The following is a 14126-nucleotide window of genomic DNA, read 5'->3' as shown; positions in this document are numbered from 1 at the left end:
GACATTTGTTTCACAATCTTTTTTCATTATTTTGAAGTGTAGTTTTTAAAACATTATATTATGCTTCCCAAATCAGGGAACTCTCTAACATTTCCCTTCAGTAAAGCCAAGTAGCCTAACTCAGTAAATCTGCTATTTCCTTCAATGAGTATTTCACTTTCACCCCTATCTTTTCAACAAGATTACTTTCTCCCCTTCACCTTGTCTCAGTTAAATTCTGAATAACACACTGGTTATTCAGTACCACAGAAAAGACGTTGCTTTACCAGGAAACTATTCTTCAGTGGTTTAGATCCCATGTCACATATTTTTACTTACCTTCTCTATTAATTTTTCTGTGAACAGTTACATTTTGGTTATGGGAACACTCCATTCAGAATATAAATCTGTTAACAGTACACATGAAGACCTTGAGGAGTTTGGTTATTTTGTTTTGTTCTGGTATTTATATTTTCATTCGGAAATGTACATAGTTTGGATTCCATCTTGCATTTTTCTTGGTTTTCTTTTTACTGATCCTATGTGCAAGTCTGCCATGAGTTCTTTTTCTTTATAAAGAAAGTTTGTACTTTACATAAAACTGGCTCTTTTGTTCATAGGGTTTTCAACATTTGTTTTTCACTGCATGGACCACCATGTTTACCATGTCCTTTCCTTGATTCCTGTTCCCTTCCCTAGGCTAGTTGCTACTGGACTGTTCAGTTGGAAACTCACTCCAGTAATATGATTAACTTATTTCACAGTGCATCCAACTTGCAAATGCAATGGGAAACTTTCATTCATTTTATACTGTCACAGCACAACAAGTCCTGTCTTTTAAAGACAAGTGGGTTTTTGAATCACTGTTTCTCTTCTTTTTCAGTCTGTGCACTTTTCTACAGGGTACTCATATCAAAGTCTGACCATAATATAAAAAAATACCTGATGATGTTTGCAAGCCATTTGGCTGCAGTAGGCCTGGTAGCATAACATTGATTTGAAGTGGACATTTTTCAAAACTGTAAGCCTGTTTCAAAGTTAAGCTTTTAGCTTGACCCTCAATCTTTATGTGGGATTCACAGCTATGACTTGGGAATTAAGACTTTTCAGGTGCCTCTAAGCTTTTCATGAGGTTGATTCAGCTTTCAATGTAGTTCAAAAGATATTAGGGCAGTCAACCTATGACTACTAGAATCAGTGAACTCTAAGAAATCATGTATTTTGTAAGTACCTGGATGGGAGGAAATTCAAAAAATGGTCAGACTTAGACACCGCTCAGTAAAGCTGTTTACCACACAAAAAATTTCAGAGATCTGTGCCAATAATAATCTAAGCCATGGCCCAATTACGATCCTGTAGAAAAATCAATGCCAGTTCGGTAAAGTTGACAGCAGTGGTGAGATTGCTCGCTCCTATTATGCCAGTCCAACTTTCCCTTTTTCTAGGTATTTGGGGGATTTTCCACTGGACTTCTACTGTGATTCTAACTAGAGACAGAAAACTTCCAGCCCTGCCTGAAAGATATATATATCTCAGACATACCAGTATATTTTTTCAGAAAGTCTCTGATATACTGATAGAATTAATAATCTTGGGAATGTTTAGAGGTGGTTTTGTACAAGTCTTGTAAGTACTGAACAGCCATATTTATATTATTTGTAATTGGGGTGTCATATATTTTCCGGTTCTGCATATAATTTACTATAGAATATATGCCATAAGAAGATATTTGCATGGCGGGGGTACATGTGTATATATGCATATATACACATATATATTGCCACATATAAATTTCTAAGCCACACTAACGTGTATAAACTACGCTAAAAAACATTGATTTTTGCACATTCCACTTTATGTTCTTGAAAATCTGAAATCTCTGTTCCCATATTTATATCTTAGTCTTAAATGTTGCTGACCTTTAAACGGATTTCAGCTATTACAAGTTCTGCAAACTGACTAAATGCTAGTGAAGAATTACTTGCTCTTGTGCATGTATTTGTTTGAACAAAACCCTTTGAAAGGAGAAAGGGATCTGGTTTTTGTTTGATATATTGTGGGATGCAAAGAATCCCTGGTATTTCAGGATTCTTTGTGCACTGACCTAGTCATAACAGTTGCACATTTCCAGACTAATAAGTCCATTGAGAGTTTGAAGAGGCTTTGAGGATAGAATTAAAATCCTTTGTATTAGTCATCTCAGTGGCCTGCATTTGATCTCCATTCAGTTTTCTACATATAATGTCTAAGTTGGATTGATACTGACAGTTTTCCTGAGGACTGTAAAGTAGCCTGTATTTAAAGGCCATTTTCTTGTGTTAAAGCTTTATTTGGTTTTGTAGGGAAAATGCACTACTTACAAATTGGTAATGTGCTACAAATTTTTTATTTTAAACAAAAAACAAACAAAAACCAACCAACCAACAAAAACGACACAACAAACAAAAACCACCGCTTTGTGTAGAACCAGCCTGGATCTCTTGGATGCCTCCAAGGTAGTTGTCTAGCTGGTTTTGGCTTCTCCTCTCATTTTTGAATATGTAAAGGTCCCATGTCTGATCACACTGAGCATACATGTTTCGGAGGTGTTTTTATCCAACATAACCATCTTTGGCTCTGGTTCAGTTTTGCTTTTTTCTCTGTCCTTGCTTTAATATAGACTGGTTTTCACCTCTTTAAAGTTTTTGTTTATTTGTCCATCATTTGAAATAAGTTCAACATACTCTAAGAGATAAGTCCTGAAAATAATGTCTCAAGTCCTGGGTAGTCAGTATTCGTATTCACAATATGGAGTTTTGAATGCTAGTATGTAAGCACACTTGCTGTGGAAAGGACAAATTTCTCTGGAGCATCTGTTGAACCTGTAAAAACAAAACAAAAGACAAATGGAACTTCATGTACTGTTGTTTATTATGATGTGTACTTCTGTAATTCCAGAGAAGCCCATCTAAGTAAGAAGACAGCTTCTGCATTGTGCTAGGCACTTGGCAAGGAGCGGTGTAATGTGTCAGAAACCTTATTGCTTAATGCCAGTAGTAGCTGATGAGCTGATACACGTACACATATGTATTGTGGAAGATACCTTCATTCATATACTTTCTCCTAAATCTCCATTCCAGTGTTGTTATCCTATACCTTTCTCTCTTTCTCCAATTAGTCTGTTCCTGATTCTACCCAAAATTTGTCTGTCCTCCTTTCCCCATAACGGTATTCATGGTGGTGCAGTCTTTATCCTCAGTACTGTGTTAACAGTTACAGGAAAGAGGTGAAGCTATTATATGCTTTTTAACTCTCAGGCTGCCCTCCAGCAGATACTGATTCTTCACCTAACTACACCGCAGGCCACTACCACACTCAGATAAGTAAAAGGGAGGGATATCAAATATTGTGCCTCTTTAAAGGAAAGTTCAACTTGAGCAGTGAAAGCATCTGCTCATCCACTGCTAACTTCTGGTATTGATCATTTTGGTATACAGTTCTACTAGTCTTTGCTCACTAGCTGTTTTATTACGTGACAAGTGACAAGCAGCAACCCTACTCCTTCCATAGTTTTAGGGCCTGATAGACTTGTGAGTCCCTAAATTCAGCAGGTACAGGGTTTATACCTGTTGATTATGCACATATTCTTCATATGGATGCTGGAATAAATATTTTTGTCTTACAAACTGGTGATAAACTTTGCGAGTGCACTATTCACAGAATCTTAGAATCTTTTAGGTTGGAAAAGACCTTTAAGATCATGGAGTGCAACTGTAAACCTAACACTGCTCAGTCTACCACTAAACCATGTCCCTAAGTGCCAAATCTACACATCTTTTGAACACCTCCAGGGATGGTGGCTCAAATACTTCCCTGGGCAGCCTGTTCCAATGCCTGACAACCCTTTCGGTGATGACCTCCTTTGGTGCAACTTGAGGCCATTTCCTCTTGTCCTATCACTGTTACTTAGGAAAAGAGACCAACACCCTCCATGTTACAACCTCCTTTCAGGTAGTTGTAGAGAGTGAGAAGGTCTCCCCTGACCCTCCCTTTCTCCAGGCTAAACAAACCCAATTCCCTCAGCTGCTCCTCAGAAGACTTGTTCCCTAGAACTTTCACCAGCTTTGTTGCCCTTCTTTAGACATGCTCCAGCACCTCAATGTCTTCCTCGTCGTGAGGAACCCCAAACATGCAGTGATATTAACAGGGTTTTTCAGGTACTAGTTTACTTATAGTGCAAATCTGGGTATTTCTGTGTATAATGTGCTAAGAAGTACATAAGAGAAAGACATATTGATGGCTTGTTTGTCCTAGTAGGAGAGATTCAGTCACTAGTGTTTTGCTATACAGTGTAGCTAGATAAATATCGTAAGCAAAAAATATTTTTTCACAAAACTGTCATTTATATCCATAGATAGATGATTCATGTTGAACTATTTTTTAATAAAGGAGTTATCAGAAAGATTAGTATGTGTAGATAATACTTATTTATTAATATTTATTTATTAGTATTCATTATAAAGGTAATATTTAATACTATATCATTAAGTATGCATTTTTCTTTTAAAATAGAAACAGCTCTTTTCAGGTTACTGTGATATTTTCACTGAATTGACAGGATACATTATATTTCAGGTGAGCTCTGTGAGGAGAAACTAGATTTCTGTGCTCAAAACCTGAATCCTTGCCAGCATGACTCAAAGTGTATCTTGACAGCCAAAGGATACAAGTAAGTCTACAAGTTCTGTTCTCAAAATACTAATTTCAGGTGTTATCAAGCATTACGGCAGGATAGGCCATTATTTTCATGTAGATCTACATTATTATCTTAAATATGTTGTACTGATTTTTACTGATCCTTAATGGTTCTGATTTCAGCCAGATTTTAAATAGGAATGCAGAGTAGAGCAGTTAGTTAATGTGACAGTCTATACAAAAGCCTTTTAGTAGCGTGGACAGGAGGAAAATAACTGCATTTAATTTGAGTGGAATAATTATGCTGCTTTCTGAGAAGTAATTGTGAAAGACCTTATTAGGAAGGCATACTGGAAGATATAAACCAAAAAAAGTCCAGCCCCAGGAAAACTAATCTTTAATTATACCATATCTTTATCATAATTAATTAGTATGCACAATTTAAACTTGTTTTAATAGGCTTTAGGTTAATAAAGACAGAAAACCTACAGCTTCCAATTGTTGTCATAAGCACCTGTTTGATGCACAGTATGCTCTTGTGATAAAATCAGATTATTTCTTATCATACCTGCTACTTATGAAATGATATTTTATTTCAAATACGGCAAAAATTATTCAAATATATTAAGTATTCAAATTCACATGAAATGAAGTTGATAATTTTCAGCTGGAAAATAGAAAACTTGTTGGGTTTAAATTGTTGTGTGTTATGTTTATTTTCTTAATGCCACTTCAATAAACCTAGATTGGCATCTTATATTTTACTGCCTTGTTCATTAATCTTCCATGTTACTTTCTGAGATTTTAAATCAGAAAATAGCAGATGCAGTAACTTCAAGCATGTATCTCACTTATTCAGCTTTTTAATAGCATGCTTTGTATTCTTTTTTACTTTTCTTATTTGTGTATGTTATTTAATAACAATTGAGACATTTGATTGAAGTACTTAATTGAAAGTTACACAGCTATTTAAAAGCAATCTTGGCACTTTAGTGCAAATTTTAGACACTAAAAGAAACACCACCAAGGAAGGAATCACAAGATCTAATTAAATCAATTACATACATCCTAATTAAAAAAAAAAAAAGTGGATGCATTAATTAGTACTGTTTTCCATTCATTTTTCACAGAGTTCTGGTCATTCAATCAGTCTAATGTATTAGAATTCCCTGAAGAACTGCCACTAGCGTTAACAATGAGAGTTGCATGGGGGAAAAAAGGAAAAAAAACTAAAACCAAAAAAACATTACATACTGTCTTGAGGATATGCTCTTTCTAGTTTAGTGGGGCCTCAGGGAGGGCAGAGGATGTGTTTTGAGACTTCTGTTAGTTCACTAACCATGCACCTATTTATGGTAAATCAGGCTGGTGGAACTTCAAGGGGAAACATTTATGCATAACCTCTAAACTGTATAAATGCAGCCTTGGTCCATTCATAGCTGTTCAGCTGACAACAAAAATATCCAGCAGTATAATACAAACCTTGGTTTATTTGTCTCAGTTTCAGCAACTAGGCATATTGATTATTTTTAGTGTTTGCAGTCACTTACAACATCCTGTAACATTCTGCATTACTCATTAATTCCAAGAAGAACTGTCAAAGTGATTCATGAGGGCTTTCTAGATTTAAACCACAATTCTTCAATATAATGGCAGATGAGTAGGCATGTGTAACTGGCAAGCCTGTATTCATTACATATGCAGACTCCCATATAATAACATGATTAAGCTACATAGTCTTTACACACAAAGTCACAGTAATGCATTTTTTTTGCTTCAGTTTTAAACAATTCAGTAGTTCCTTAGCTTTGTCATAAGTTCACAGTATTGCTAAAAGACACTGTGCTATCCTGTTTCACAGGTGTGATTGCACCCCTGGATATGTAGGTGAGCATTGTGATATTGACTTTGATGACTGCCAGGACAACAAATGTAAAAACGGAGCGCAGTGTACTGATGCAGTTAATGGATATACATGTATTTGCCCAGAAGGATACAGGTGAGAATGATCTAAGTACAAACATGTATGTCTTATGTCAAAGTTGCTTTTTCTGGAAATACTAATTTTTCTTTTTGTATTTAGTGGCTTGTTTTGTGAGTTTTCACCACCAATGGTTCTACCTCGCACCAGCCCTTGTGATAATTATGAATGTCAAAATGGAGCCCAGTGTATCATAAAAGAGAGTGAACCCATCTGTCAGTGTTTATCAGGCTATCAGGGTGAGAAATGTGAAAAGCTGATCAGTATAAACTTTGTCAACAAAGAATCCTATCTACAAATACCTTCAGCTAAAATACGCCCCCAAACCAATATCACTCTACAGGTAAGATTGCTTGTGTTGCAGATTCTGATCTGGAAAAGCATGTAAATGACTTTACATGGGGTGGGAAATTAGCCAAAGTTGTCATTGGCTCACTTAAAGAGCTTTTCAGAGTTTGGGATAAAAATCTAGAAGAGTCACTGGAATAACTCTATATTCGTATTGAAATAGATGGGCTTATTGATAGGAAAGGGACGAGATGCTGGAGAGCAACTCTGCGGAGAGGGATCTGGGGATCTAATCGACAGCAAGCTGAACATGAGCCAACAGTGTGCCCTGGCAGTCAAGAGGGCAACCGTGTCCTGGGTGCATCAATCACAGTATTGCCAGCCGGGCGAGGGAGGTGACTGTCCCGCTCTGCTCTGCACTGGTGCGGCCTCACCTGGAGCACTGGGTGCAGTTCTGGGCGCCAAAGGATAAAAAAGATGTTAAGCTACTGGAGAGCAACCAGAAGAGGGCTGCGAAGTTGGTGAAGGGTGTAGAGGGGAAGTCATATGAGGAGCAGCTAAAGTCACTTGGTTTATTCATCCTGGAGGAGACTAAGGGGAGATCTCATGGCAGCTACAGCTTTCTCACAAGGGGAGGAGGAGAGACAGGCACCGATCTCTTCTCTTAAGCGACCCATGACAGAACCCAAGGGAATGGCAGGAAGATGTGCCAGGGGAGGTTTAGGTTGGACATTAGGAAAAGGTTTTTCACCCAGAGGGTGGTGGAGCACTGGAACAGGCTCCCCAGGGAGGTGTCACGGCTCCAAGCCCGACAGTGTTCAAGAACCCATTGAACAACTCCCTCAGACACATGGTGTGAACTGTGGGGTTGTCATGTGCAAAGACAGGAGTTGGACTCCATGATCCTTGTGGGTCCCTTCGAGCTTGGGACATTCTATGAAGAGAAAAAATTTTGTCAGGTTGTCCTTCAAGGAAGAATTTTATAATGAAGTGACAGACTATGGCACTAAATTCAAAAATACACTTAAAACAGCATGTTGATTTGATATTTATTTTTAGTTCTTTCTAAGCATTTCTTTCTTTTCTCTAGATTGCCACAGATGAAGACAGTGGGATCCTGCTCTACAAAGGCGATAAAGATCATATAGCAGTAGAGCTGTACCGGGGTAGAGTGAGGGTCAGTTATGACACAGGATCTTATCCAGCCTCTGCTATTTACAGGTGAACCCAGATGAAACAAATTTCTAACTGAAACCCAATATGTATTAAGTCCTTATTTCACAGTCATGTTTTGGAATAGATGGTTGAAAAAAATATATGCAAATGAATGTATTGTCAGACATATAAAGACTATTGCCAAAAGACATGATTTGGCTGGGAAAATAACTCTAATGCAGATAAGTCAGAAAGATAATATATTATTTCATCCATTAAAACTGAGTAAGAGCTTTCAGCAGAATATTTATACGTTTATGTAAAGCTTATATGTGGAAGTAGTTTCTTCCATTATGTTACTGCCAAATAATTTCCTCTTGTGCAGGGTAAAGTGCAGAACTATACTGCATAAGCAGAAATTAAATGGAAGTTTCTCTTCTCTTCTGTGTTAGGCAGTCGTATAATGTGGGGACTTTTCCTTGGCAGATGAAGAGAAAGCTAAAAACCTGATTCTGAAAAAAGGCACTACCTTTGAAAAGGAAATGTTCTGGGGGTTTTTTTGCTTCCAAAGTCTTTAAAAGACAGAATCCACATCTGCTTCTGGAGCATAATTCTTCAGGGTTTTTTTAAGTCGAATTCCTGTGATTCTCTGAAAAATTACCACCTGAATTTCCAGAGTGGTTTTATGTAATTTCTCAAGAATTTGCAGACAGACATTGCAAGAGTGAACAAAAAACCAACAGTGTATATCTAGTGTATGTTTACTTGCTGGAGCTTGTAGAAGCTGCCGTTGTTCTGCATTCTATAAGGGACATGTCATTGAAAATAATTTTTAGAAATGATTGCACTTAAATGGCAATATAAAATCAAAAGCTTAAGTTTATATAGCAGGGAAACAATGCTAAACTTTGTTAGGTAATAGCACCAAGGGAAATGTGATTTTAGTAGATTACTAAAAGCATTCCACAGAAAAAAGCTCATTCCTATAAAATAAAATATAAAGTTGTTTAGTAAAAACATAGCCTTGTACAATAAGCATCTTAAGGTTGCTTTTCTTTTCTGATGCAATATGTATTTCATAAGGTTTTTTTACAATTCCATGAAATGGTTTAACATATGGAAATAGTATATGTATTCTAATTGTATAAATGTTTATATATTAAAAATAGGATTTTACTTTACAGGAGGCTGAAGTATTTAACATGAATTTAGAACTGCATGAAACATTCATTTTTCTCAATGACTACAAATCAAAATAGGATTTTTTTTTCTTTCCTATCTGGAATAGTACTAAAGAAGAAGTTTAGATTGTTTTGTTCAGGAGTTTAATTATTTTTGTTAATTTTTATTTTGATAGGTACAGCTGTCTGAGAATAGGATGCAATAGGAATCAGGATCATATGTAATGTCAAGTTATTTTTGCTTCTATTTGTTTAATCTATTGAGAATACTTCTTCCCATTCAAAACAAATATTTCCTTATTCAACACTTTCTCCAGTATTACTGGAATATAATATATACTGGTAATTCACAGTTGTCAATTTTAGTTTTCTAGAGAAAGACTGGAAAACAATACTCACGCAGGTAAAATGAAAAACCATGAATGTAGAAGAGACTAATAACAAATCAATTAAGAAACGGTCCTGTCATGGAGGCACACCGAAAGTCAATTTTAGGTGAACAACAAGTTCCAAAACAGACTTTATTTTAGCCAGAAAAGAGTAACCAATAAACCGACTAGAAACAGCGTTTATACAATTAGCTAGGACTCCAACAACATAAAATACAGGTTCGGATATCAGTTGAGGAGATTATTGGGGTAGGACAACAGAAGAATAATGAGGATCCACAATGTACATGCATTCACTCACAAGAAACAAAACCAGAGGCTTCTCACTCCAGGGTACCCACAAGAAATACTCACCTTGGTTAGGCGGGGGCTCACACTCGCCTGGGTTAGGCGAGGACTCATTCAAAGATATATCCAGTAAATAACCACTCACCCAAATGAGGAGATGAGGCGCTTTCAATCCCGGGAAGTCTCCTTAAACAGCGTCCCAGTCTAAGGGGAGGGCTCCAGTTCACAGACCTGCTGGTCCGAGAAGACCACTCCAAGGGGGTCTTCGGCAGGGAACCCGTTTTATAGCCTGGTCAGATCTGGCTGTGGGCATTAAAACATAGCCCAGAAGCTTCGCAGCTACTCTGGGCACCTCCTTTGTTAATCTCGGTGCTAGGCAAGGTCATGGAGCAGATTATCTTGAGTAACATCAAACGGCACTTACAGGAGAACCATATGATCAGGCCCAGTCAACATGGGTTTATGAAATGCAGGTCCTGTTTGACCAACCTGATCTCCTTCTATGACAAGGTGACCCAACTAGTAGATGTAGGAAAGGCTGTGGATGTTGTGTACTTAGACTTCAGAAAGGCCTTTGACACTGTAGCCCACAGCATTCTCCTGGAGAAGCTGGCAGCTCATGGCCTGGATGGGGGTACTCTGTGATGGATAAAGAACTGGCTGGAGGGCCAGGCCCAAAGAGTTGTGGTGAACGGAGCCAAATCCAGTTGGCAGCTGGTCACGAGTGGTGTTTCCCAGGGCTCAGTATGGGGGCCAGTTCTGTTTAATCTCTTTATCAATGATCTGGATGAAGGGATTCAGTGCACCCTTACTAAGTTTGCAGATGAGACCAAATTGAGTGGGAGTGTTGATCTGCTGGAGGGTAGGAAGGCCATACACAGGGATCTGGACCAGCTGGATTGTTGGGCTGAGGCCAATTGTATGAGATTCAGCAAGGCCAAGTGCTGGGTCCCGCACTTGGGTCATAACAACCCCAGGCAGCGCTACAGGCTCAGGGAAGAGTGGCTGGAAAGCTGCTTGGCAGAGAGGGATCTGGGGGTGTTGATTGGCAGCCGGCTGAACATGAGCCAGCAGTGTGCCCTGGTGGCCAAAAAGGCCAACAGCATCCTGGCTTGTATCAGGAATAGTGTGGCCAGCAGGACTAGAGAAGTGATTGTGCCACTGTAGTCAGCGCTGGTGAGGCCCCACCTAGGTGAGGTTCTTAGGGGCATGGTTTAGTGCTGGAGTTAGGTTAGGTTATGGTTGGACTCGATGATCCTGAGGGTCTCTTCCAACCAAAATGATGCTATGATTCTATGACCCCGTCAATTTACTGAGGGTCCCACCCCTCCTGCCCCACCAGCTGGGTGGAGGTGAAGTCACACAGTCTCAGGGTAGGGGAGGATGTGACTGTCAGCACCTTGGTACCACCCTGGGTACTTGGGGACAGGCACAGTGGGACAGAAAAGGTGCTAAAGAGCCATCAGCTGCCCCATTGAAGGCTCCAGATCTCAGGGGGATGTGCAACTGCCACAGGTCCCAATTAGGTTAATATTACAGAACAATTAGAAGCATCTCCACTCCATAGTTTTGATAAGCTGTTTTGAACTATGTGACAAGTGGAGAATGCAGGTGCAGTAAAGAAAGGGATGAGAAATGTAGTGAAGTGTTACAGGGTGACACAGTTGTAAATGAAGCAGATACATGCTTGTATTTTATTATTTTTAACCTCCCTTTCATTACGAAGAAGCATTATGGCAAGTTTTTAGGAGATGTTTGAAAACGTCATATAATGGTACTGAGATCAATCGTAGAACAGTCTTGCCCTCAAGGGAAGTGCATATGTTGGAAGCCAGTTATACATTTTCACATCTGTATGTATGTTTGTGTGTCTAGTGATCACCGTGTATTCAGGTTCTAAAAAGGAGTATGTTTGTGGTACAGGATCTTTTATACATGATACTCTAATCTCTTCATCCTTTCCAACCTATTTCTATTTTTGTAACTTCTGTTTCCAGCCATCCCTATTTCCGGTTCTTACCATTTTACCTTCCTAGGATATTTGTGACAATTCCTGCCCTTTTTCAGCTCTTTACCTCTTTTCACCCCTTCGTTGCATGTTGTCTTTCTGTACCTTTGTTACCTATTAAAGCTGTCTCCTGTCAAGTTTCCTGTCCTTCTTTCGGTCCCTCCCTTCAATTTCTTTCCTTCCTCCCTTTGTTTTTTAATAAGCCAGCTAGATCTGATCGTCTTTGTTCAAAAACTGCTCACGGACATAATCTGCATTAACCTACTGATTTCACTTTTCTGCTTTGTTTTGTCTTTCTCAGTCTCCTCCTTGACTCATTTTCCAGTTCTGTTTTCCTTAAAATCCAGTACCAGCTATTACTCTGATTCTTGCTTTATTCCAACCATTTCTTGCCCAGTCTTACCTCTTTTCCTTCCTTCTCTGCAGGCCTAATTTTTGCTGCTTCTGAGTGAGAAGCACACAGTTTCTTCCTCTGTCCGTGTAAACTTGATCTAGCTAAGGCAATACCTTCTCGTTGAATGGGTTGGGTTGGCAGACTCAAAAGTACAACTGTAGGGAAGGCGCTAAACATCTGTGTGTTGAAATATAGCCAGCATGGACAAAGAATTTGTCTGTGATTCTGTGACAGGTAGACTGATGCTTACTTAGCCAGTTCCCAAGCAGAAGATGACTAACCTACCTAACCCCCCCAGCTCCGTTTTACTGCTGAGCATGATGTTATATAGCATGGAATGGAATGGAATGGAATGGAATGGAATGGAATGGAATGGAATGGAATGGAATATCTCTTTGGTTAGTTCAGGTCATCTGCCTGGTTGTGCCCCTCCTAACTAACCTCATGCACACCTCTAATCTATTCATTGTGGGGACAGAATCAGAAACAGAGAAGGCCTTGACACCGTGCAAACATTATTAAGTAATAGTTAAAACATGAGTGCATTTACCAGCATTGTTTTGGTCACAAATCTAAAACACAGCACCATATCAGCTATTATGAAGAATGTTAACTCCATCCCAGCCAGACTCAGTAAAAACTGAGGTACTGGAGAGTGTTCAGAGAAGGGCAAGTAAGCTGGTGAGGGGTCTAGAGAACAAGTCGTATGAGGAGCTGCCGAGGGAACTGGGGCTGTTTAGCCTGGAGAAAAGGAGGCTGAGGGGAGACCTTATCAATCTCTACAACTACCTGAAAGGAGGTTGCAGCATGGAGGGTGTTGGTCTCTTCTCCCAAGTAGCAAGTGATAGGACGATAGGAAATGTCCTCAAATTGTGCCAGGGAAGGTTCAGATTAGGAAAAATTTCTTCATGTGAAATACTGGGACAGGCTGCCCAGGGATGTGGTTGAGTCACCATCCATGGAGGTGTTTAAAAGACATATAGATGAGGTTCTTGGGGACATGGTTTAGTGCCAGAGTTAGGTTATGGTTGGACTCGATCTCTTCCAACCAAAATGATTCTGTGATTCTATTCTAAATAGGTATCGAATTATAAAAGCAAACAAGTTAATGTATCGTGTTTTATTGGAGAGAAATGAAGAAAAGACCATTTTAACTCATAATGTTTAAGAACAATGAGCTTTAAGAACAGTTTTGTAACAAGGTAGATAATTTGCAAACTAAGATGGGAAGTTGCTTACAGTAAGGACAGAAAGGGTATTAAAACTGAGAAGTTTATCAAGAAATTTACAGATGTCATTAAGGAAGTAAAGATTCATGGATAGTATAGAAAAAAGAATAAGAGAGGTTGTACTCCACTGAACAATGATGAAATGCCTGTAACAGAGGCCGAAATTAAAAAAAAAAAAAATGAACCAATAAAGAGATTCAAATAGTTATATAATATTAATGACAGTCAAGAAATGGTGTGTTGAAAAGGAATCAAATGGGACTTGTAAAGCCTACAGAGGTGTCTGCAGAAGCAACACAACAAATTTACCAACAGATTATTTAATCATTATAAATACAGAGGATCAACAATAACAGCAGTCTAGCTGTGTAGAGTGAATGAAAAACTGCTTTACCAATGGGATTTTACTGCAGAAAGAGCCATCATCCCAAAAGCACTTGTCAGTCAGTCTGAGTAACAAGACGAGGTGATGGCAGTGCCAAGACCGATAAAGAAAATTAATTCATTGGAGGTGGTTATTTGGGAAAAGTTGATCCACTTGGGTTTTGTTCTGTCTGGAC

General features: G+C 38.7%; 1 protein-coding gene across 3 annotated transcripts in view; it reads left to right on the top strand.

Annotated features, from left to right (window-relative positions):
* Nucleotides 1-14126, top strand: part of SLIT2 (slit guidance ligand 2) — a 263931-nt gene that overhangs the window by 237107 nt on the left and 12698 nt on the right. For all 3 annotated transcript variants that reach the window (XM_065634966.1, XM_065634967.1, XM_065634968.1), the window contains 4 exons: nt 4594-4687; nt 6515-6652; nt 6737-6977; nt 8013-8143. In XM_065634966.1, the coding sequence (XP_065491038.1) occupies nt 4594-4687; nt 6515-6652; nt 6737-6977; nt 8013-8143 (604 nt within the window). The remainder of the gene's footprint in view (nt 1-4593; nt 4688-6514; nt 6653-6736; nt 6978-8012; nt 8144-14126) is intronic.

Source organism: Caloenas nicobarica, chromosome 4, assembly GCF_036013445.1.
Source record: "Caloenas nicobarica isolate bCalNic1 chromosome 4, bCalNic1.hap1, whole genome shotgun sequence".
NCBI lineage: Eukaryota > Metazoa > Chordata > Aves > Columbiformes > Columbidae > Caloenas > Caloenas nicobarica.
Note: the sequence above shows the minus strand (reverse complement) of the source record. Positions and strands in the feature narration are given on the sequence as shown.